General features: G+C 37.7%; 1 protein-coding gene across 9 annotated transcripts in view; it reads right to left on the reverse strand.

The window, feature by feature from the left end:
• LOC131039134 (phosphoglycerate mutase-like protein 4) overlaps nucleotides 1-22,310 on the reverse strand; it is a 90,710-nt gene that overhangs the window by 60,320 nt on the left and 8,080 nt on the right. For all 9 annotated transcript variants that reach the window (XM_057971796.2, XM_057971800.2, XM_057971803.2 and 6 more), the window contains 2 exons: nucleotides 13,351-13,401; nucleotides 13,117-13,224 (listed from right to left, as the gene is read on the reverse strand). In XM_057971796.2, the coding sequence (XP_057827779.1) occupies nucleotides 13,117-13,224; nucleotides 13,351-13,401 (159 nt within the window). The remainder of the gene's footprint in view (nucleotides 1-13,116; nucleotides 13,225-13,350; nucleotides 13,402-22,310) is intronic.

Consider the following 22,310-nt stretch of genomic DNA (forward strand, 5'->3'; position numbering starts at 1 on the left):
TTCTGTCTTAGTATTCATAAGACTGATGTTGAGTTTTACCACAGGTATTGATTCTTTCTTTTATTGCTGCATATCAGTGCCCATCTACATATTGTCCATTAAAAATTGTATGTGTTCATCACTTCAATTATATATATGTTGGTGGTGTCCCTTCACTAAGGGTCACCACTTTTGGCCCAATAATTATATTATGTTATTATATAACATAATTATATTATTATATTATTGTATCGAAATAATATAATATAAGATAATTATATTATATTGTATAATCTCAATAATAATAATAACATTAATATAATTATTATGTCATAATAATTATATTATCACAAATATTATCCCAATATAATAATTATAATGCCTATCAATATAATTATTATATCACAATAATTATCACAACCTTTATGTTATCTATGTCAGCCTATAGGAATCTGATCAACACTTCATCTTCCTCGGACTGGAAGTGATAACCGACGCTGCCAATCTTCAAGACTCCCTCTCAGCTAGGGAGGATACTTCCAGCTGCACAAAACATTATAACATATCACCTCATAGTGATGTTGACCACAATGGCTACATCCATATGTGGAAAGGAAAGATATCACCTGACTGTGATATCAACCATCATGACTCATCCATAGACATCACCTCACATGATATCAACCATTATGGCTTATCCACGGATATCACCTCACGTGACATCCACCATAGATATCTCTTCATGTAATATCCACCATTATGGCTTATCCATAGATATCACTTCACATGATATCCACCATTATGGTATATCTAAAGATATTACTACATGGCATGTCCACGGATTTCACGTCACATGAAATCCACCATGAATATCTCTTTATGTAAAATCCACCATTATGGCTTATCCATGGACATCACGTCTCATGATATCCACCATTATGGCATATCCATAGATATTACTTCTAGAGATATAAACCATTATGACATATCCATAGATATCACATCCCATGATATCCATCATAATGGTATGATCAATCAATATCGTAAGATCATCACCTTACAATAATGATCAGATGTACAAGTGTTCACTATTAAGAGATCGTCACCTCACAATAATGTTCACAGGGGCTCATCAAGCATTGAACCAAAATTGTCATGGAGTCACGCACATGACATCCACCATGAACCATATCAGAGGGTGTAGATAAGAGCTTTCTCCTTAAGTCTCTCAAAGAGAAATGCAATCACAAGAGCTTACACTTTAAAACATCTTTTGAAAATAAGAATACATTAGTGAATAGCATACCTTTCCACCATGTCTCTAACATAGTGATACTTGATCTCCACATGCTTTGACCTTTCATGAAATACCAATATTCCACCGACGTTGGGGACGGGGGGATGGGGGGACGCAGGGACGAGTTTCCGGGACGGGGGGACCAAGGGTCTAAGTTTGGGGATGACGAGGGGACGGCGGCGGGGGGTTGGCAAGGTGGTGGTGCTGATCATAGTTATACATATACATATAGTGCTTGAAAAACTAGTTTTGAAAAGATGTATGACAGTATAATAGTATAAGAATTACATTTCAAATGAAACTATAGGAAATTTGAAATACTAAATCTAAATAGTAAATACCAGGATTTCTTCAATGCTAATTATGTTGTTATATGGAGCCTAATTAGACTCGGAGGTTAAATCTTCCCTACTTCTATCGGCGCGGTTTCCCCCTATATTTTTCGACGGGGGTTTGGGGGCAGCACCCCCAAGTTGGGGTCAAGGGGTCAAGGGGCATCACCCCTTGGTATTAATAAAATTGACTTATTATTTTATAAAGGTGTCGGGTGTTATTTTTCTATTGGCCCACGTCCAATTAGGGTTACCCCTTAACCCCCCCGAAAAGTCAATTTTTTTAATTTTTTAAAAATTTTAATTTTAAACATTGCATATACGTGAGGGCGACGGGAGACGTTTGGGTGTCTCCCCGTCCCTCGAGAGGCATCTCCCCGTCCCTCGAGAGACATCTGCACATCTCTCGAGGGACGGGGAGACACCCAGATGTCTCCCAAGGAGACGTAGAGACGTCTATGCGCCGTCTCCAATGGCGCTTGGGTGGTGGTGGCGGGACAACGGGGGACGTCGAGTCCCCGTCTCCAAGACGCGGCCAAAAAGGGGGGGGGACGCATCCCCGTGGAACACTGTGAAATACCAGGTTGGAGTCTGCATCAATCTTGGTGTATTCCAAGCTCACCAAGTATTCATTTATCCAAGAATATCATGACGTCCAGCCTACATAAATGGGACTCCATCTAATGAATCATAGTCTTTTGATTGATCACTAGAGAAACCATCTTGACATGGTCCACTCCCTCTGAACCAATATAACCAAGATCCTCGGATATCAATAGAAGCACATCCTCTTAATTGTTCCCTCTGTTACAGAAGCATCCCCTGCTCACATGGTCCCAATCATGGAAGATATCTTGCTTTAGGAGACTCTACTATCATAAGATCAAGTGATGTCCACCATTGATCTACCGTCATAAGATCACGCCCTAGGCAAGAATATGATCATCTTGGGATTTAGAACAAAATCCCCTTTCAGTATGCTCCCTCTCACTGAGAGAGTCGTCTTGTCTCAATCTTAATAATTATGAGCAACAAAGAAATAGATCTCTCAATAAGACATCCAGGCACATCTACAATTGTCCTTGATATCATAGTTGCCACTGCCACGGCCACTGACCTTGACTGTGTCCACACTTCAAGATTTCAGGTTCTTCAGAGTCATAATCATTTTTACAAATTACATTATCGCTTTCAATGTAAAGAGGGTGAGATGAAAGTGTTTCACAGAAAGATGCTGAAAATTTAAACTCATCTGAATTGCTTTCAAAGACAACGCTAGACTTTTTGCTTTGAAATTCATGGCTTTTGAAGACATCGGTTTCCAATTCTAACCTTCCACAGACGATGCACTTGTTATCACAAAAGCCTGCACCCTTGCTAAGCTATCAACTCCACAACCTTGTGAAACATGGAAACAACCCCGAAGTGTGGGAGCTTGCGCAAGGGAGTTGAATCTCCGGAGAAGGCCGGCTTCTTTCTCAATCCAGGTGCAAGTGTTGAACCAACTCAACACTTCAAACTAACTCCTAAGCCTATCCTAACAATTTGCAGAGGTAAAGGGAAGAGAGAATGCTTGAAATAAAGGGGGGTGATGCACCAAGAAAAGATTATTTCTCTCCCTACCAAAATGACACAAAGAATTAACTGAAACACCCAGAAGATGCACAAAATTCAGTTGCATGAGTGACTCCAATGCATGTATGGAGTTTAGAATTCGATAAGTGTCAAGAGGGGAGAAGGATTCCAACAAGTCACACTCAAAAAACAAGTTAACATAGCATATATGGAGAGAAAAGCCACAAGACGCACCTATAATGAAGGTAATAAAACATACACAGCATACATAGGTTGAAAGAAGGCAAGAATGGTGATTTTTCAATTAATTATAAGGCCAATGGCCAAACTTACAGTTGCATAAATGCAAGATAAATACAAGATAAGTGGGAGAGCATGGAATAGCTCAAGCCAACAAGGAGAGAACCCCTTACAATGAGGCTTAACAGCCTTTATATAGAAAAATGGGTTACAATGGTGGTCATGACCCCTGCATGTCAGTCTGGAAGTGCAGGGAAGTGCATGCACTTGGCTTGTACATGCAAGCAACCTAGCCATACCCACAAAAGCCAACCCTGAGAAGGATGGATTGACTGACCTTCCAAAGTCAGAGTATGCAGTCATGACACAAGTCACCAAGCATGGCCCCGTACCTCCCTTGATGGAAATCCTACCAAAAACATTAAATGCACCCATGTGGCTCCACAACAGAAAGTGCATAAGTCACCAAAACTGTCGGAGCATTTAAAGCCTTGAGTGTCGATCACACCATCCGAAAGTGTTTCCAGTCGGAAAGAAGTTTGGAAGACTTCGGAGACCTGACTCCCAAAGTGAGGAAGACAATGGAAGGAGCAAGGAACTTCGGAACCTCGAGGTTCCGGAGTTCCAGGATAGAGAGAGGAAGAGAAGGAAAGGAACTTCGGAACCTTGGGGTTTCGGAGTTCCGGGGAATTGCTCAAAGGAGCTTCGAAACCTCGGGGTTCTGGAGTTCCGGGCAAGGATAGAAGAAAGGCTATGGAGAAGAAGGGAACTTTGGAACCTCAGGGTTCCGGAGTTCCGGGCAAAGGAGAAGCTTAAGAGAAGAAGCGAAGGAAAGGAAGGCTAGGAACTTCGGAACCTCGGGGTTTCGGAGTTCTGAAGAGGGAAGAAGAAAAGGGACAAGGAACTTCGGAACCTCGGGGTTCCGGAGTTCCAAGGGAAAAGAGAGAAAGGAGAGGAGGGGCTAAGCTAGGGAAAGAACTTTGGAACCTCGAGGTTTCGGAGAAACTGGAGAAAAGCCAAGGGAAGGAAGGGAACTTCGGAACCTCGGGGTTCCGGAATTCCGGAGAAGGAAAGAAAGCGGCTAAGGCAAAAAACTTTGGAACCTCGAGGTTCTGGAGTTTCGGAAAAGGACGAAGGAAAGAGACAAGGGCAAAGAAAACAGAACCTCGGAACCTCGAGGCTCCAGAGTTTCGGGGAAGAAGAAAAGGCCAAGGGGGGAAGCTCCTCCGGACAAGGCAACACTTCACACTTCATGATTCTTCTCTCCCTGATCAACTGGGGCCATGTTGGTCCATCGAACATATCTCTGATCGGTTCTCAATGATGGACCAAGGGTGTCATAAAATGACAACAGTCCTCGTCATTGCAAATCAATTCAACACTTTCATTGGCACTAAATTCAACAGTTTCTTCACTTGGTCCATAATGACTGTAACATTAGTCAAATATGATTCTTTGTCACTCATCGTCTCCTTGTCGCTACCCCCACCAAATCTGGGTTGCGCCTCATTGACGGTAATATTTTTACCGTCTAACTCTTTGTTGTTCATAGCCTTTATCTGTGTTTTTATTCTTTATTTTAATCGGTGCTCATCTGCTTATTAATAAACTTTTCATTGCTTTCCTTAACATCTTTGACTACTTAATTAAGTCAACCCTTCTCATATGTCTACGTGTATGAGAATGATGTGAATATCATAACTACTGCAAAATGATATTCCCACAATGATAATGTTGTTGTCTTCGAATACAAGTTCTTATTAACAAATATGTCACTTGTTTATTAACACCATTCACTTTGATTGATCAATAACCTTTGTAGACTGTTGTTAACATATTTATTAATTGGTAATTACGTTTTTTTTTACCACCGTTAATAGTCAATCGATTTGGACCCTTTTATCATTGGTTCCTCGAAACACAGAGTTGCTGACCCCAACATATATTGTCGCGCATATGGCCAGCATGTTCATGTGTCACTACATATTGATGTTTTCTCTATTTCTCATTCTAATTACCATCAATTGCCATAGCATGAATATAACCATTGCTTTATATAGACTGTAATCTATGTTGAAATAATAGCTAGTTCAGATCAAATATAAGTATTACTTGTATTGGGCTGGACCCAAACGCATTATGTAACTTGTAACCATTAAGAATGTTGATATGTGTATGTAACTTGCAAATATGAAAATTGGGCCTGACCCATAATGTAACTTGTGGGTGACTAATTGGCCTATTGGCCTTAGTCACATTAAATGTACAAAATTAAATATAAGTTGTAATTTGGTCTGGCCCTATAATGGGCGATGTAACTTGTGGATAGGGCTAACCCTATATTCAACATTGTAACTTGTAAATGCAATGGGGCTGACCCTATATTGGGCACCAAGTTTAGGTCATCATATTATTATTAATTGATTATCCTTGTGAGCCGACCTAGGATGAATTAGGTGGCTAAGATCACATATATATACAAGGTTCATTCATTCATCATTACACACAATGGAAGACATTGAATTACATCCTTGATCAGTAGCGAAATTATCCAGTCAGCGAATATAACTACAAGGACAGAAAATTGCATCATAAAGATCAGCGAGCATATCCCTATGGCAGCGAATTCATCTTCAAGAACAGCGAACTAATTCTGGAGTAGCAATTATCATTCATGGTCAGCGAATTGACTCCTTGATCAGCGAATGGTCCTATGATCAGCAGCAGCAAATCATCTTCAGTCAAGTATATTGCAAATAAGTTCATCATACTGTTGTGTATATGCTGATGTTCATATTGCTTCAAGTGTTGAAGTAAACTTGTAAAGTCGCATATTAATTATTGCCTAAAATAAACTGAGATTAATTGTTGGGTTTTTCACCTCCAAGAGGGAGGTTTTCCCAGGGTACTCTTGTGTTTTGTGTGTTCATTGTGTTATTTCTGATTATTGCTATCAATCTGATCTAAAATTAACAATCTATTCTTCTTAAAAATTGTTGATCCTTATATCATCGCTATTCTTTATATTTAGGGTATATTCAAGGCATATGTTTGTTTGTTTTAATAAGATCAATGCAATTGCTTAACATTGCCTTCTTATAAGATGATCTCTGCATTATATATTTTGTCTCTCAATTTGCCAAACATATACATGATCTAGGTCCTTTGTAACTTCCAGCTAGGTTTCCTTTTGCATCAAGATAATTATTATTTGACAGTCCACCAATCATGTTCAGACCCTGTCTAATAGATGCACTTCCCAATTCAAAGACTTCACTAAGAAATGGCTTTCTATCATCCAATGGCATTTCAAAATTAGTATTACCAAACCCTTGAATTCGTTTGTTGACATACTCTGAAGCAGTTGCTTCTCCTCCGCAGCAAATATGGCTGCTACCACTTCATGGGCAGTATCACGGACAACCTTATTCAATGCATCACCTCTAAGAGCATCTGTAATGAAACATCTGACATATAACTCCTGATGTCGTTGCCTTTCTCTTCGGAATTCTACTCCAGCCTTTGCTACTGAATATTTGATAAGCATCAAAGCCTTTTGCTTGACTCGAGGGTTTTTGTGATCGAGGTGTTTAAGAACATAATCGAACATCTCCTGGACAATTGCAAATGGACTAGAGCAAAGCGTCTCACAAATCTCATCCATCTTATAAATCAGCGTAATTTTATCGTCATTTGTCGTGGCATTGACGATCATGCACAACCTCCAATACGCTTCCACAGTACTCCTACTCGACTCCATGCCTAATCCCCTCAATTCCTTATCTCCCATTAAACCCCACAATAAACGTAACAAGGAAATTATCCAATTAGCTGACAAAATTTTGGGTTCAATTCACTCTATCTATGACACTCCTCCAACCATGACTTCACATTATTGAAGTGTCAATATAGTGGAATGCGTTGTTTCCCCGTTTCAGGCTTTCATCTTGTCTTTGCCTGTTGAACACATATCCGTATAAATCTAGGGCCTCCACTCCCTGGAACATCCCTACTGCTTTTCCTTACAATAAAGTTAAATACTCTTTCTTAGCCTTTCCCAGTTTTTGTAGCCGCTCTGATACCATGTTGAGTTTTACCATAGGTATTGATTCTTTCTTTTATTGTTGCATATCGGTGCCCATCTACATATGGTCCATTAAAAATTGTATGTGTTCATCACTTCAATTATATATATGTTGGTGGTGTCCCTTCACTAAGGGTCACCACTTTTGGCCCAATAATTATATTATGTTATTATATAACATAATTATATTATTATATTATTGTATCATAATAATATAATATAAGATAATTATATTATATTATATGATATTATATAATCTCAATAATAATAATAATAATAATAATATAATTATTATGTCATATTATCACAAATATTATCCCAATATAATAATTATAATGCCTATCAATATAATTATTATATCACAATAATTATCACAACCTTTATGTTATCTATGTCAGGCTGTAGGAATCTGATCAACACTTCATATTCCTCAGACTGGAAGTGATAACCGACGCTGCCAATGTTCAACAACTGAGTATGGAAAAGAATGCCTCAATGACAATATTTTTGACTTGGAAATTTAACATGACAAGATTTCTATTTATAAGAATAGCTCTTAGGTGAATAGTCCCATGTGGCTGAAATTTGCCACATAAGACCTGATTTCTCTAAAATATTGATGTTTTTAAAAGACTGGAATTGGGACCACTTCTTTTCATACTTTGTCACCTTTCCCCTTTTTTGAATCAATCTAGGACAACATATCAGCTTCCCTGCACTATTCGACTTGCATTCCCCAAGCCTCTCTATATTAAGCATGGCCCTTGCTCTATCATTCCTTTAGTTTCATATTGAGCATAAGGATTTTTAAAAAGCACAAATCCATTAAAAGGAAAATAATGCTTTAGAACCCAAAATCTCATAGAAAAATATGCACTGAGGCAATTTCTCTATTGGAAAAAAGAATCTGCATTGATGATGCCAAAAGTACAAAATGTAAACGTCTACCACAAGAGAGCCAAGATAGGAAAAATCGTCAACTATATAATCAAGTAGATCATTGTGCAATTAATAAGAACATGAATGGTATATTGCCAAAGATGTTGAGTGGTCATTGTGCAAATGATATGGTCATGGGTGCTCTATTACCAAAGATATTTTCCTATGATGAAAAATCTATTAACTCCCACATAAACTTTAGAATACCTTTATGTATTCCCATGTCTCCCAACTTCTAATAAATTTGGATTTAATGAGTTTCTTATGGATACCTAATCATTTATTGCTTCAAACAATCAACAACCTCCTTATTCTATTTCTTTTCTTTCTCTGGCTATAGCTCAACAAAGGAATGTTTCATATCTATGAAAATAACACTTTTGTTGTAAAGAACCTCAGAAAATAACACTTTTGTTGTAGAGAACCTTCTTTGTCACTAGATCCCAGATCTTGTATCCTTTTACACCAACACAATAGTCGATAAAGATGCACTTAATAGCCTTGTTCTCCAAACTAGATCTTTTTTCACTTGAAACATGAGCATAAGCTTTGCAACCAAATACTTTGAGATGTCTCATCAAAGGCTTCTTTCCTGACCACAACTCCATAGGTGTCTTGTCAACGAGTGCTAATGTAGGAGATATGTTAGCCAGATAGCAAACAATGGCTACGACTCTAGCCCAAAACTTTTGTTCGAGGCCAACACAACTAAGCACACTCCCAACCCTCTCCATCAATGTCTTGTTTATCCTCTTTGCAACTCCATTCTATTGAAGGATATATGAGGTTGTCTTACGCCTCTTGATCCCATGGTCCTTACAGAACCTGTCAAAATCTCTCAAGCAAAACTCAACACCATTGTCAGTCCTCAAACACTTAATCTTTCTACAAGTCTAATTCTCAACAATAGCCTTAAACTCCTTAAACCAACTAAAGACTTCAGAGTTACTTATGAGAAAACAACAAATGTCCTACTGTAGTCATCAATAAATGATACGAAATACACATTTTGAAATTGAAGGAACATTAACAGGACCAAAACATTAAAATGTATCAAGTCCAACTACACAGAAGATTTGTGAGAACCAAAGTAAAACTGAACACGGTTTTGTTTACCATGTATACAGTGTTTGTAGAAATCGAACTCAAGATTACAATCACCAAGCCCCTCTAGGAGGCATTTATTTTTCAAGGTTTTGAGACCCTTATCACCAATGTGACAATCTTTGGTGCCAAGACGTTGTCTTCTCCACCAAAAGTTTCATCTCCAAAGCATTGGCACCCTTAGGTATCCAAAAAGCACAACCATCAAATGTAGAAGCAATAGACCTCTTCATTGCTCAATCTAAAAATAAGGGTGAAGAATCCAGTGTCCTCTTCTTCAACTCCACAGAAGTACTATTGAACTATATTGTGCATGCATCCAACTTATACAATGTGCTAATCCAAACATACTTAACAAGCACCATAGAACCTCTAGTCATCTTGCATCCTCCTTGCGATAAAACAACCTGCACACCCACATCACTCAATTTACTTACAAAGAGTAGATTCATACCAAACCTGGATGCATAACACCATCAATCCCCTTGACTCTGCCATGAAGGATCTAATCATGACTCTTCCATGGCCAGCAACCTTCAGATGAGAGTCATCACCAAGATACACCTTCCTACCATCATAGTCTTCATAATTTGTAAACCAACCCCGATGTGAGCTCATGTGAAAAGATTCACCAAAATCTATCAACCACACATCTTATAATACATGTGGTGCCAAGGTTGTGACAAAGGCTTCACTGTTATCATGAGAAGATTTGTTTGAACCTGGATTGGAGTTTCTCTTCTTTCTTTTCTCACATTTTTTTTTGGAAGTGACTGATTTTGCCATAGTTCCAACACTTTGCCTTGGATTTTCCAAGAAAACTTAGATCTCCCACAGGATTTCGATCTGCCTCTTTCATCTTTCTTGTCGTTCTTGCCTTTCTCTTTCAATCTCCCACAAACCGCAAGAGCTTCCTTATACAACTCAAAAGTCTTCCTTTGCATCTCTTCAGAAAGTAATGATGCTACCACCTCATCCATCTTAAACTTGGTATTTGTACTCCTAATAGCAATAACAAGGTGGCCCCATGAATCCGACAAAGAATACAACAGAAGCATGCAACAATCCTCCTCAATTTCATCACCAAAAGAACCCAACTGAGCAACTATCATGTTGAATGCATTGAGATGATCAACAATGGAACCTCTATCTTTCATCTTCAGAGAATACATCTTTCTCGAGAAAATCTTGTTTCCAAGGGATTTAACCTGATATACATCTCCAAGCTTCCTCCAAAGATCTTTTGCAATCTTCTCTTCATGGACATTCAATAAGACAAAATCTACCAAACAGAGCCTTATGAGGCCCTTAGATTTTCGATCCATCGTATCCCAAACATCATATGGTGTAGATTGAGGTTTAGTTACAAATATTGCAGCTCATAGATCTTGACCTACGAGCATATCCTCCATCTTCAACTTCCAAAGTTTGAAATTGTTGCCATTAAAATTCTCCATATCAACTTTTTTGGATGTGCCTACCATCTTCTTCCTACAAAAAGACTTTGAAAATACTTTGCAAAACCTCCCACTCAAATTGAGATCAGTATAAAAAACCCACTACCCAACAACGGAACCAAAACTAGCCAAGCTGTAATACCAATTGAAAGGAAGAAAAGGTACGAAAAACACTTCCTAACACTAACCTAGTGGGGGAGATAGTGCAAGTTTTCTTTATAATCTTTAACTATTACAAATATAGAAACACATTTAGAAAGAGATAAACAGCATACAAATAGATAAACACAAGATATATGTGGGGAAAACCCTTTCGGGAAAAAAAACCCCACACTTCAAAAGCACAATACTTTGAATTTCCAATAAACTAATCAGTTACAATACAATATTAGCACTAAGCTTCTTCAACAGGAGTATACAACCAACAACCCAAAATCTGGATTAATTCCGGCAACATATCACTTCACCTGCAAAACATAACATGCATAATGCTCTCCAAGACCACCTTATGTAGAGAAATAAACAGAGGAAGCTTCTAGATGAAAACAAAAGACAAGGTTGTACAAAACACTTGGCACACTTTCTCAACCACCTATAAACATGCAAATGACACGTACATGATCAAATGCCATATTAAGGTATGACAAATGCACTTACACCTCTTACAGTTGTCATAAAAATAATCATGACTTAGAGAACTTACATCTGTAAGAGAATCCATAATAATCGACAATTAATAACACATCCTCTTACTATCTATCATTACTCAACTTGGACGCCCACCTTCTCCATGCAAAGATGTCTCCTGCCACCTATCCATTCTATCATAAAAACTATAATAGGTTGTCATATGTAAATGTATTATAATAATTGTAATGGATATTGTCATAAATCGGTCGGAACATTACACTTGTCACCTACATATACTTAATGCAAGATCCTCATAGTGGGATGCCTACCGCCACATGTGCAGGATATGTGTCATACAGCCACCACCAAGTAAGATGCCACCAAGCCTATGGGTCCCACTAGATGACTAGACATTTGAAGGCAATCAATTAAAAAATATAATGAATAAATATATATTATAATAAACAATGTGAAGATTGCAATGGTTGAGACACCTTATTCCAACATTTATACCCTCATTTCGACAAGTTTTTCATAAAAAATTGCAAGTTATTAAAAAGTTTTTGATGAGTTTAAAAACAAAATCACCACAAGTTTTGCAAAACATCATCAAGTTTTTAGTCTAGTAACTTGCCATGGCTTTTGACTCACGGGTTTTGCAAGTACTCTACGAGTTTTTCAATTACATGAAAACATCAACAAGTTTCTGCTAGCGTGATCTACATGAAGCTGCTAGAAAATTCTTTTATATTTGTTATATGTTCCTAATGGCCATAATATCATTATGGTATGCTTCAAGGCTTCCTATACCTAATAATGGATGCCCTCTTTATGACACTTTACCCTTTTATTGAAACCCCCTTATGAAGCAGTTAATCCTGATATGGTTATGAATGCTAATATTTATGACCTTCTATAAAACAATCATATAACTCACATATTTAATTAACTATAAGAATAGAATATACTTCACAAACATAAAGCTGTAGTTTACACTTAGTTTTTTGGTTGCTTGGATTGTCAGTTTGACTTGCCTATATGATCGCATAAGAACCACCCCCACTCCAGCTATACTGGATTAACACTTAACAGCACATATTGAGATATCTGTTGGAAAAATTAGATAGACAATAATAACTAGATTCAACCATGAAATATTAACAATAAATAGAGGTCTATCCAATGTCTCTGTTCACAAAACATTAAATATCCTAATCAAAATGGAATGGATTCACAAAGTAATATATAACTATGCACATCATAAAAAACGTTTCATTGGTATAATAAATGGAATCTTGCAATTAATCCAAATAGAAAACAGATGGCAGATCATTTTTACACTACTAAAATGCAGATCATTTTTACACTACTACAATGTTTTAGGAAATTAAATTCTCTCAATTTTAAAAATTATATTATGCAAAATCACGAAGTAGAAAACAATATTACTGTAAACCATGTCCTCATTTTATATGATACCTGTAAACTACATTTCTCAGCTATGGTTGTTGCAGTGTCCAATGCACGTTTCAAATCAGAGGAATGAAGTGCTGAGATCTTTGGTTCTTTGGCTAATCTCTCAGCAACCTGTAACAGATATGCAAAACACAATTACAGACTCAATTGCTCAATCCTAGACAATGCCTTATAAATATTAGATTTCTCTTTTATAACATATTTGTTTAATCATTTTGATGCAGAGAGAAAGCTTACTGCTTTTGCCTGTCTCCATCCAAGCTCATCCAATTCTGACTCTAACTGCCCCTAAAAAAGAAAATTCACTTCTTAAATTAGTTTATGGGGAAAAAATAGAATGGAAAGAAATATGTATTGCCCTGAGATTCATGCAAGTTAAAACAAAATGAAAATCAACCTGCATAAGAAAATCAGTTGTGGTAGAAAAATAAAAAGATGCACAAGTAGCCATAGCAACTCATTCAGAGGAATGAATCACGATGACAATCTTGGTGGCTGACGTTCCAACCAGCTATGGAATACTCTTAAGTTAAATTTTTAAACTCGGCTTGACTGGTCTTCTGCAATGATTCCAGTCAAGGGAAAGAAGATACGTTTAGAACCAGCCTTAAAGTCTCAAATTTCAATTCACATTTGAAAATCCACACAATTCAAGAACACATTTTCTTTATGAAGATACAGATCAAGGAATCTATACGATAACATCTGCAAATAAAGTTAAAAATACAGACACTATATGTTCTAAGGAGAAGAAAAGGGTAAAAAGCAAAGTTACCCCGAGTTTCTGGGACGGGGACGGCAGGGGACGGCGGGACGCGTTTCCGGGACGGCAAATTTTTTTGCCAAATTTGGGGACAGCGGGGGACGGCAAAGGGGACGGCTATATAAAATATAGGAAAAATTTAAAATATATAGGAAAATTTCAAAATTCTAAATGTTCATATGAAAACATGGATAAGGCATGCATACATACATTATATTCATATGAAAACAATAAAACATGGATATAGCATGTGTATGATAAAACATGGATAAAACATTGTCAATATGCATATCATAATAGATATTAAAGAAATAACATACAAAATGTCAAAACAAAGAGGTTAAATTTTCCCTACTTCTATCGATGCAGTTTCCCCCCATATTTTTCAACAGGGGTTTGGGGGCAGCGCCCCCAAGGTGAGGTCAAGGGGCATCGCCCCTTGCGGGGTCAAGGGGCAGCACTGGGTGTGATTTTTCTATTGACTCGCCAAGTTTGGTGATTTTTGGGCGATTTTCTAATCTCTGTGTCAAAATGCCCAAAGGCTACACTGCTGCCATATAGTTTCATTGTCAAAATTATGAATTAAATTAATAAATTTAAAATTTAATTAATGTTATATTTTAATTTTTTTATTTTTAATAACAATTTGAATTAATAAGGGGCATATAAGAAAAAAAAAATTTAAAAATGAAAATACAACTTTTTTTATTTTTTTTAATATTTTTTAATGGCCTTAGATATGGGGGACGCCTAGCCGTCCCTGGGACGGATTGGGGACGTCCCAGCCGTCCCCACACGTCCCCGGGACGTACGGACGTCCCCCAGAGCTAGGACAGGCGTCCCCCCGTTTCGAGGACATCCCCTCAAAATGCAGGACAATTTGGGGACGGGGGGAAACGTCCCCTAGCCGTCCCCAAGTCCCCGAAACGTCCCCGGGACGGAGACAGGGGTTTTCAGGTCGGGGACGCATCCCCGGGTAACTCTGGTAAAAAGACAAGGCATTTGAACCCTGCAATTCCATGGAAGTTGCCCAGAATATCGTTTATGAGCTGGGATCTTGCTGATTTCTCCGGAAACAAGTTAAAATCCATTTCATATTGCCTCCAACTAAAATGCACAAATAATACAGCAGAATACAAAATATTGCCAATCAGCTTGAACAATGCAAAGGCCAAGGAGATCAAAATGCTCTAAATAGAAGGATGTAATGTCCCCACTTTGAAATGGAGTTTAATAATAACAAATAATAATAGTAAAATTTCAATATTAGAGATTAAATTAAAATATAAAAGAATGTAATTAAATATAATTAATTAAAATTTAATTAAGTTAATGAATGGTCAAAAGACATGGAAGGAAAAGTTGTGTCTCCCTCAACAATGAGATATAAAAAGGAGAAGAGAGCCTCATTTGAGAGGGTGATAATTGGGAAATGAGGAGTGCACATCTGATTTAAATAAGAAGTGCAGACCTGACTATGAAAAGTTATGTCCCTTTCAAAGGGCAGAAATAATGACGAGTTGCACTCTTTCAAAAAGATGCTAATGGTGAAAGGGTGTGTCCCTTGCCAAAGGGCATGCATGACGAAGAGTTGTGACCTCTCCCTCACATTGAGAGATATAAAGGAAAGGAATCAAAGCATAACATCACCATGGATTGGATCAGATCAGAACTGTTACTAAGTTACAGGCAGTAGCATCTTGGTTCTTGGTGTCATTCTTAATTTCATATATATTCATAATACATAGAGGAAATTATAAAGTCTGCCAGCAAGAAATATACATAGAAATTGCCAGGAAGGAAAAGAGAGGAGGGAATAAACATGGAGTATTGATCTAAGTCTGCCAGTAAGGTAAGAAAGGAGTAGGGGAAGAATCTTCAGGTCTGCCAGAGTAGGAAAATAGGAGCAGGCAGCAACAGGTCTGTAGAAGACCAATTTTTCTTAGAATATTAAAATATAGCAGTCAACAAATTATAATTATATTAAATCTTATTGATATGTCATTAAATGGTAACTGTTGTGTATAGTGTTAATCAAATAGAAGGCATTAATATGATATTAATTTGAGAGACAAATTAGATAAATAATATTAAAATAATAATAGTGTCAGACAGGACGTATAAATATATATCTACACATTAATTCTAGAATACATAATACAATTAAAATCAAGTTGCACAAAATATTTTAATGCTGTAACTCCATATGGTGCGAATAATATAAGGAATAATAAATTCAGTATAATGGAATAATGGCAATAAATGGCTAATACTGATACAAAGAAACTAACAGAAAATATTGATGATAACACAATACAAAGCACTAATGTAATATAATGGAATGTGACAATTATATCAGATATAATGGATTATCATAATGTGATGAATTGAATAAATACAATAAATGATTCATTGTAAATGAGGGACTCTCTTAAGTACACCACTCCATAGTGGATGCCTAACACCTGCCACATGGAGCCAAGAGGAGTGAAGCATCTGCTCTTGGGCTTAAGAGAGAAGGTGGTTGTGATGAGGGGGAACGGCGATAGAACACCTTGCTCGGTACGCCACTCCATGATGGGTGCCTAACACCTGCCATATGGAGCCAAGGGGGATATGGTATTCTGCCCTTGGGCCTAGGAGGGATGGGTTCTTGGACACCCTATCCAACTAATGGACTAAAGGAATTGATTAGTAACTGACTTTATATAATAATCTGATTTCATCTAAGAAATATGATAATCTGATCATATTCAACAAATATGATTCTAACAGTCATTAATATAGCAGTTTTGATATCATTTAATATAATTCATATTTCAGTTTAAGTATTATTTAATATATGTTCTCTAATTTTGTTGTAGGAAAACAATATACAAAGGTACACCTATAAAACCCAATTACTTATTTATAGATTTGGCCAAATATGGATTAAATTAAAGTGTAACTAATTAGGGACATTACAAAGGAGATGTTGAACTGAATGTCAAACATATCAAAGAGCAGTTCCAAGTCAAAGAGGATCTCCTACACTACTACATAAATCAGGTTTGGGATTCTATTAAATTATTTGATGCTTTTTCTATTAACTAATCCCAAGAGATTTGAAATGTAGGGCAGATGTTTTGGCCATATTGGCATCTTTGATCACCCCTCATGCAAAGTTCAAACAAGATGTTTTCCCATTGAAATGGTGTATCAGCCATCAGTACCAAGTAATGTAGAAAATTGGTGATGATGATCGGCAGATTATTGATTTTCTTGAAAAAATGGATACTTTCAGCTCTCTGTATTTAGAAGGTGTTTCTTTTGCCTACAGAGAATCATCAACAGAACTTGCCAATGGAATGGAAACAATTTCCATTTTTTTACAAAATACCAAGTCATGATCCTTGTGTGCAAGCTATTTGGTCAGAAGGACTCTACTTGTAAGAACCCTTACTGATTTTTCACCAACTTTTTTCACTTCCTCTCAATATGCATTTTGTCAAATAGTTTTGCATACTTCTGGCTTAACAAGGATTTCAATTGCAGAGTTATATCCTACAGGTTGTAATGGTTTTGATACAATGAAAAACAATTAAAATATTGTAATGTCCCCATTGTGAAATAGGATAAAATAATAAATAATAATAGAAATAAATTAATAAAAAATATAATATTATATAATTAAAATGTAATTAAATTAATGAAAGGTCAAAAGGCATGAAATGAAGAGTTGTGACTCCCTCAAACATGAGATATAAGAGAGAGAAGAGATCATTTGAAAAGGGATAAGGAGGGAAGAAATGAATGAAGCATGGGAATCAAGGAAGAATCAATGGAAAAAGAAAGGAATGGGAAGTAGATAAGGTTGTGTCTCTTTCAAAGGGCAAGAATTATGAAGTGTTGTACTATTTCAAAGGGTGCTAATTGTGAAAGGTTGTCTCTTGCCAAGGGGCAGGCATGATGAAGAGATGTGACCTCTCCCTCACATGGGAAGATATAAAGGGAAGAAGGTTCATTTGAGGGAGAGATGGAAGGGAGATCAACTTGGAGAATAATATATTATTCTCAACAGCAGCAATGAAAAGTGGTGACTTAATGGTTATGGAAGGTGGTCCCTCAATTCCTATGAAAGGTGGTCACTTTTCCACCAATAAAGTATAAAGGAGAGATCATTAAAGGAAGGGCATGAAGAAAAATGGAATAAAATATAAGGCATTAAAAGAAGATTTAGGAGCAGACCTAAATCATCGAATGAGATCAGATTCAGCATCTATAAGAAACCAAGTATACAGCAGTTTGATTCTATACAATGGTTTTGGTATGAGTTCCATATACATAGCAATATGAATACTATTTATATCTGCACACTGCTGGTTAATGATGCATTTCTGTTTATGACTGTCTAATATAGCATAAAGAATATTATTTCCATCTGTTCATTGCTGATTCATATTGTGTTGTTGCTTATGACTGTTTAATATATAGATATATAGGATACGTGACATAATATGGGATGTTCTATATATATTCTGTTTTGCAATTATGGTAGGCGTAATGAGGGATTACAAGGAGGGGAACCGCGAAGGGGAACTCTTCTAGGTATGCCATCTCATCGTGGTGACCGAATGGTCCCATGAGGCCAAGGAGGTACAAGGGGTACTACCTTTGGGCTTAGAAGGGATGGACTTCCGGGGCACCCTATTGTGAATACTCCTCATCCCTCTATCATAGCGAATTAATATACCAAGAAGTCCAATCATAGGGAGCGGTAAATGGATGGCAAGATGAAGGGGAGCGGTTATAGGACACCCCACTAGGTACATGTTGTGACGTTTTCACACATCGCCCCATTGCAAATGGGGACCCCCTTGTTTTTTTCTTTAGGGTAGTGTTTTGGCGTCTTAGGACTTTGTCTCCGATCTCTAGCCTCTGCAAATGAGTCAGGTTTTTCAAAATTTGGAGGAGTCATCAAAATCAATAAAGAGAAGGAATGGTCAAAAGAGTGTTTTCATGCTAAGGATGTGCTCAAACAGGTTGAAGGAGTAAAATCACAATTTCTCGGGACCAATTCTGACAACTTCACATTTTTAGGAAATTTGCTTTTTTGTTTTTTGCTAAATTTAGAAAGTTTTGTTTTGGGCATTTTGGGGCCAATCCGAGAACCTGCTTTTTCAATCTGCTTTTTTTTCTAAAAAAAAGAAAGTTGCTTTTTGCTTTTTCCGAAATCACGGATGGTTTCAGAATCAAGAAAAGAATAGAGTCAAGAAGGTTCATCCAGAACAAACCAGATATGAAGTTGCTTTCGAATCTAGAGGATCTTTTCCAAAAGGCTAATTGAAGATCCTGAAAAAATGGCTAATTGAAGATCATGAAAAATGGTTGTCTGGAACTTGGATCGAGAAGTTCTTTGTTCAAATCACAAAGAATGTCTATCCATGGAGGAGTTTCTTGTTTCATGGTGAAGTCTGCCCTAGGGAAGCATAAAGTTCTTGTGCCAACACCAAGTCCGCCCTCCCTATAGCCGAGTTTCCAAAGCAACTTCAAGTTCGCCATGGCATGAGGGTGTAATATTCCAATGCTTCGCGAAGTTATCCACTGCTTGATCCCTTTTCTCCTCAAGGTGTAGCAACTGTGAAAGACGTGTCTGAACCACATCTTCACCATCCAAATATTCTTGCAGGAACTGTAGAGTTGGAATTCTCAGCTGGATGGGGAACACTGGATCCTGTTCGTAAACTAGATTTTCCCAAGGAGTTCTTCATCTGTGTCATGTCTGCCCAAAGAGCAAACCTCAATTGTTTATGCCAATCCTTGGGATTCTTATCCAACAACTTCTTGATAGCACTCAACAAATTCTTATTTGTCGACTTAGCCAGCCCATTACCCTGGGGATAATAGTTAGAAGAGAATTTCAATGCGATCCCATACTCGAAGGCCCAATTAGAAAACTTCAATGATGAGAATGTAGGGCCATTGTCGCACACCAAGGCATGTGGACATCCAAATCTTGTAATAATGTTCTCCTCGAGAAATTTGATCACGACATCAGTGGTGCACAGTTTTAGGGCTTGGGCTTAGGACCACCTCATGCAATAATATGTAGCAGTAAGGAAGTATTTATGCTGAGCTGAAGAAGATGGATTGATTGCTCCAATAAAGTCCAATCCCCATTGAGCAAACGGCCTTACTTCAACAACTAGTTGAAGTGGCATAGTAGGATTCTTTTCTCGAACAGCGGCCACCTGACACGTGTGACATCCTTTCCCATGTTCGTATGCATCTTTAAACAATGTGGGCCAATAACATCCTACTCTGGCAATCTGATGTGTTGTAGCCAAACCGCCTCCGTGACTGGTCCCAAATCTACCATGAAAATGCTCCATAATTTGTTTGGCTTCTTCTTTTCCTACACATCTTAAGTATATCCCCTCATGATTTTTCTTGTATAGCATAGCTCCTTGTAACATGTATCTCTGGCTCTTCATCCTTAACACCCTCTTCTGGCCAGGATTCAAATGCGAAGGGCATCTGTGGTTCAGTGAATAGTAAACAACATCATCATACCATTCTCCAGGAGATACTTCCTCAAGAACATAAGTCTGTTGCACTAGTCTGGGTCCTGTTGTGGCAATTATTTGTGCTAATACTTGACCTCGGACTATCTTCATCGGTTGTATTTCAATGTCATATTCTTGGATTGTGGCGACCCACTTGCCTCTTCTTTCGCTTAATTCATTTTGCATCAATAAAGTCTTCACAGCCGCAACAGGAACAATGGCGAACACCTTGCTTCTAAATAAATAATGTCTGAATTTCTTGATACCTTTGACCAATGCATAGGCCTATTTCTCCATGTTTGGGTACCTCAGCTCTGCATCCTTTAACGGAGCACTCATGAAAGCAATTGGATGTTCATCTTTCTCCTCAATTCTCTGAGTGAGAACCGTTGCGCAAGTATCAAAGGAGTACAAATAGAAAGACTTGGTATAATCAGGGCTGACAAGGATTGGAGCATTAACAATTGCTTGCTTTATTTCTTCAAATGCTTGCTTCGTTGGAGCCGTCCATTCTATCTTTGCTCCTTTCTTCAACATGTCATTCCATGGCTTCACGATCTCAGTGAATCCAATAATAAACTTCCTGACGAAGTTAATCTTACCAAAGAATGATTTCAATTCTCTCTGACTGGCAGGCAGGCCAATCCTTGAAATAGCCTCAATGCGCTTTGGATCAATAGAAATTCCTTTCTCAGAAATAACGTGTCCAAGAAGCTTCTCCTTAGTTACGCCAAACATGCATTTCTTGGGATTCAAAGATATCTCGTACCTTCTGCAGCGTTGGAAGATTTTCCTCAGATCATCAATATGATCTTCCCTTCTTTTGGAAAACACTGTGAGATCATCCATATAAATTATTATGCATTTTCCTACTAAATCACGAAACGCAATGTCCATCACCCTCTGGAAGGTGGCTCCTGCATTGATCAAGCCAAATGGCATTCTCCTGTAGGCGAAGGTGCCCCACTTGGTGGTAAAAGTTGTCTTCAATCTGTCTTCTTCCTCCACCAGAACTTGGTTATATCCAGAGTATCCGTCCAAGAACGACATCATTTGAGAGCCATTAACAATTTGCAACACCTCATCCAAAGATGGCAGAGGGTAATTATCCTTCTCAGAAGCCCTATTCAAATTCCGGAAGTCTATACACAACCTTATTTCTCTGTTTTTCTTTCTTACCAAAACCAGATTGGCAACCCACGTCGAGTGCCTGACTAGAAATATTATCCTTGCTGAGAGTAGTTTCTTTACTTCTTGATAAATCAGTGGCTCTAGCAATGGATTCACGGGCCTTTGTCTCTGTCGAAAAGGCTTGCTTCCTAGCTTCAGTGGAATTGTGTGTGTGAAAAGAGAGGTATCTGTTATCACAAAAGCTTGCACCCTTGCTAAGATATCAACTCAAGAACCTTGTGAAACATGGAAACAACCCCAAAGTGTGGGACCTTGCGCAAGGGGTTGAATCCTTGAAGAAGGTCTGCTTCCTTCTTCAATTAGGTGCAGGTGTTGAACCAACTCAACACTTTAAAACTAATTCCTAAGCCTACCTAAACAACTTGCAGAGGTAAAGGGAAGAGAGAATGCAGGAAATAGAAGGAGGTGATGCACCAAGAAGAGATTGTTCCTCTCCCCACCGAGATAACACAAAGAATTAACTGAAACACCCAGGGGATGCACAAAATTCAGTTGCATGAGTGACTCCAATGCATGTATGGAGGTTAGAATTCGCTAAGTGTCAAGAGAGGAGAAGGATTCCCACAAGTCACACTCAGAAAACAAGTTAACACAGCATATATGGAGAGAAAGCCACAAGACATACACCTATAATGAAGGTAAGAAAACATACACAGCATACAAAGGTTGAAAAAAGGCAAGAATGGTGATTTTCAATT

The sequence above is a fragment of the Cryptomeria japonica genome, chromosome 10 (assembly GCF_030272615.1).
Source record: "Cryptomeria japonica chromosome 10, Sugi_1.0, whole genome shotgun sequence".
NCBI classification, from domain to species: Eukaryota; Viridiplantae; Streptophyta; class Pinopsida; order Cupressales; family Cupressaceae; genus Cryptomeria; species Cryptomeria japonica.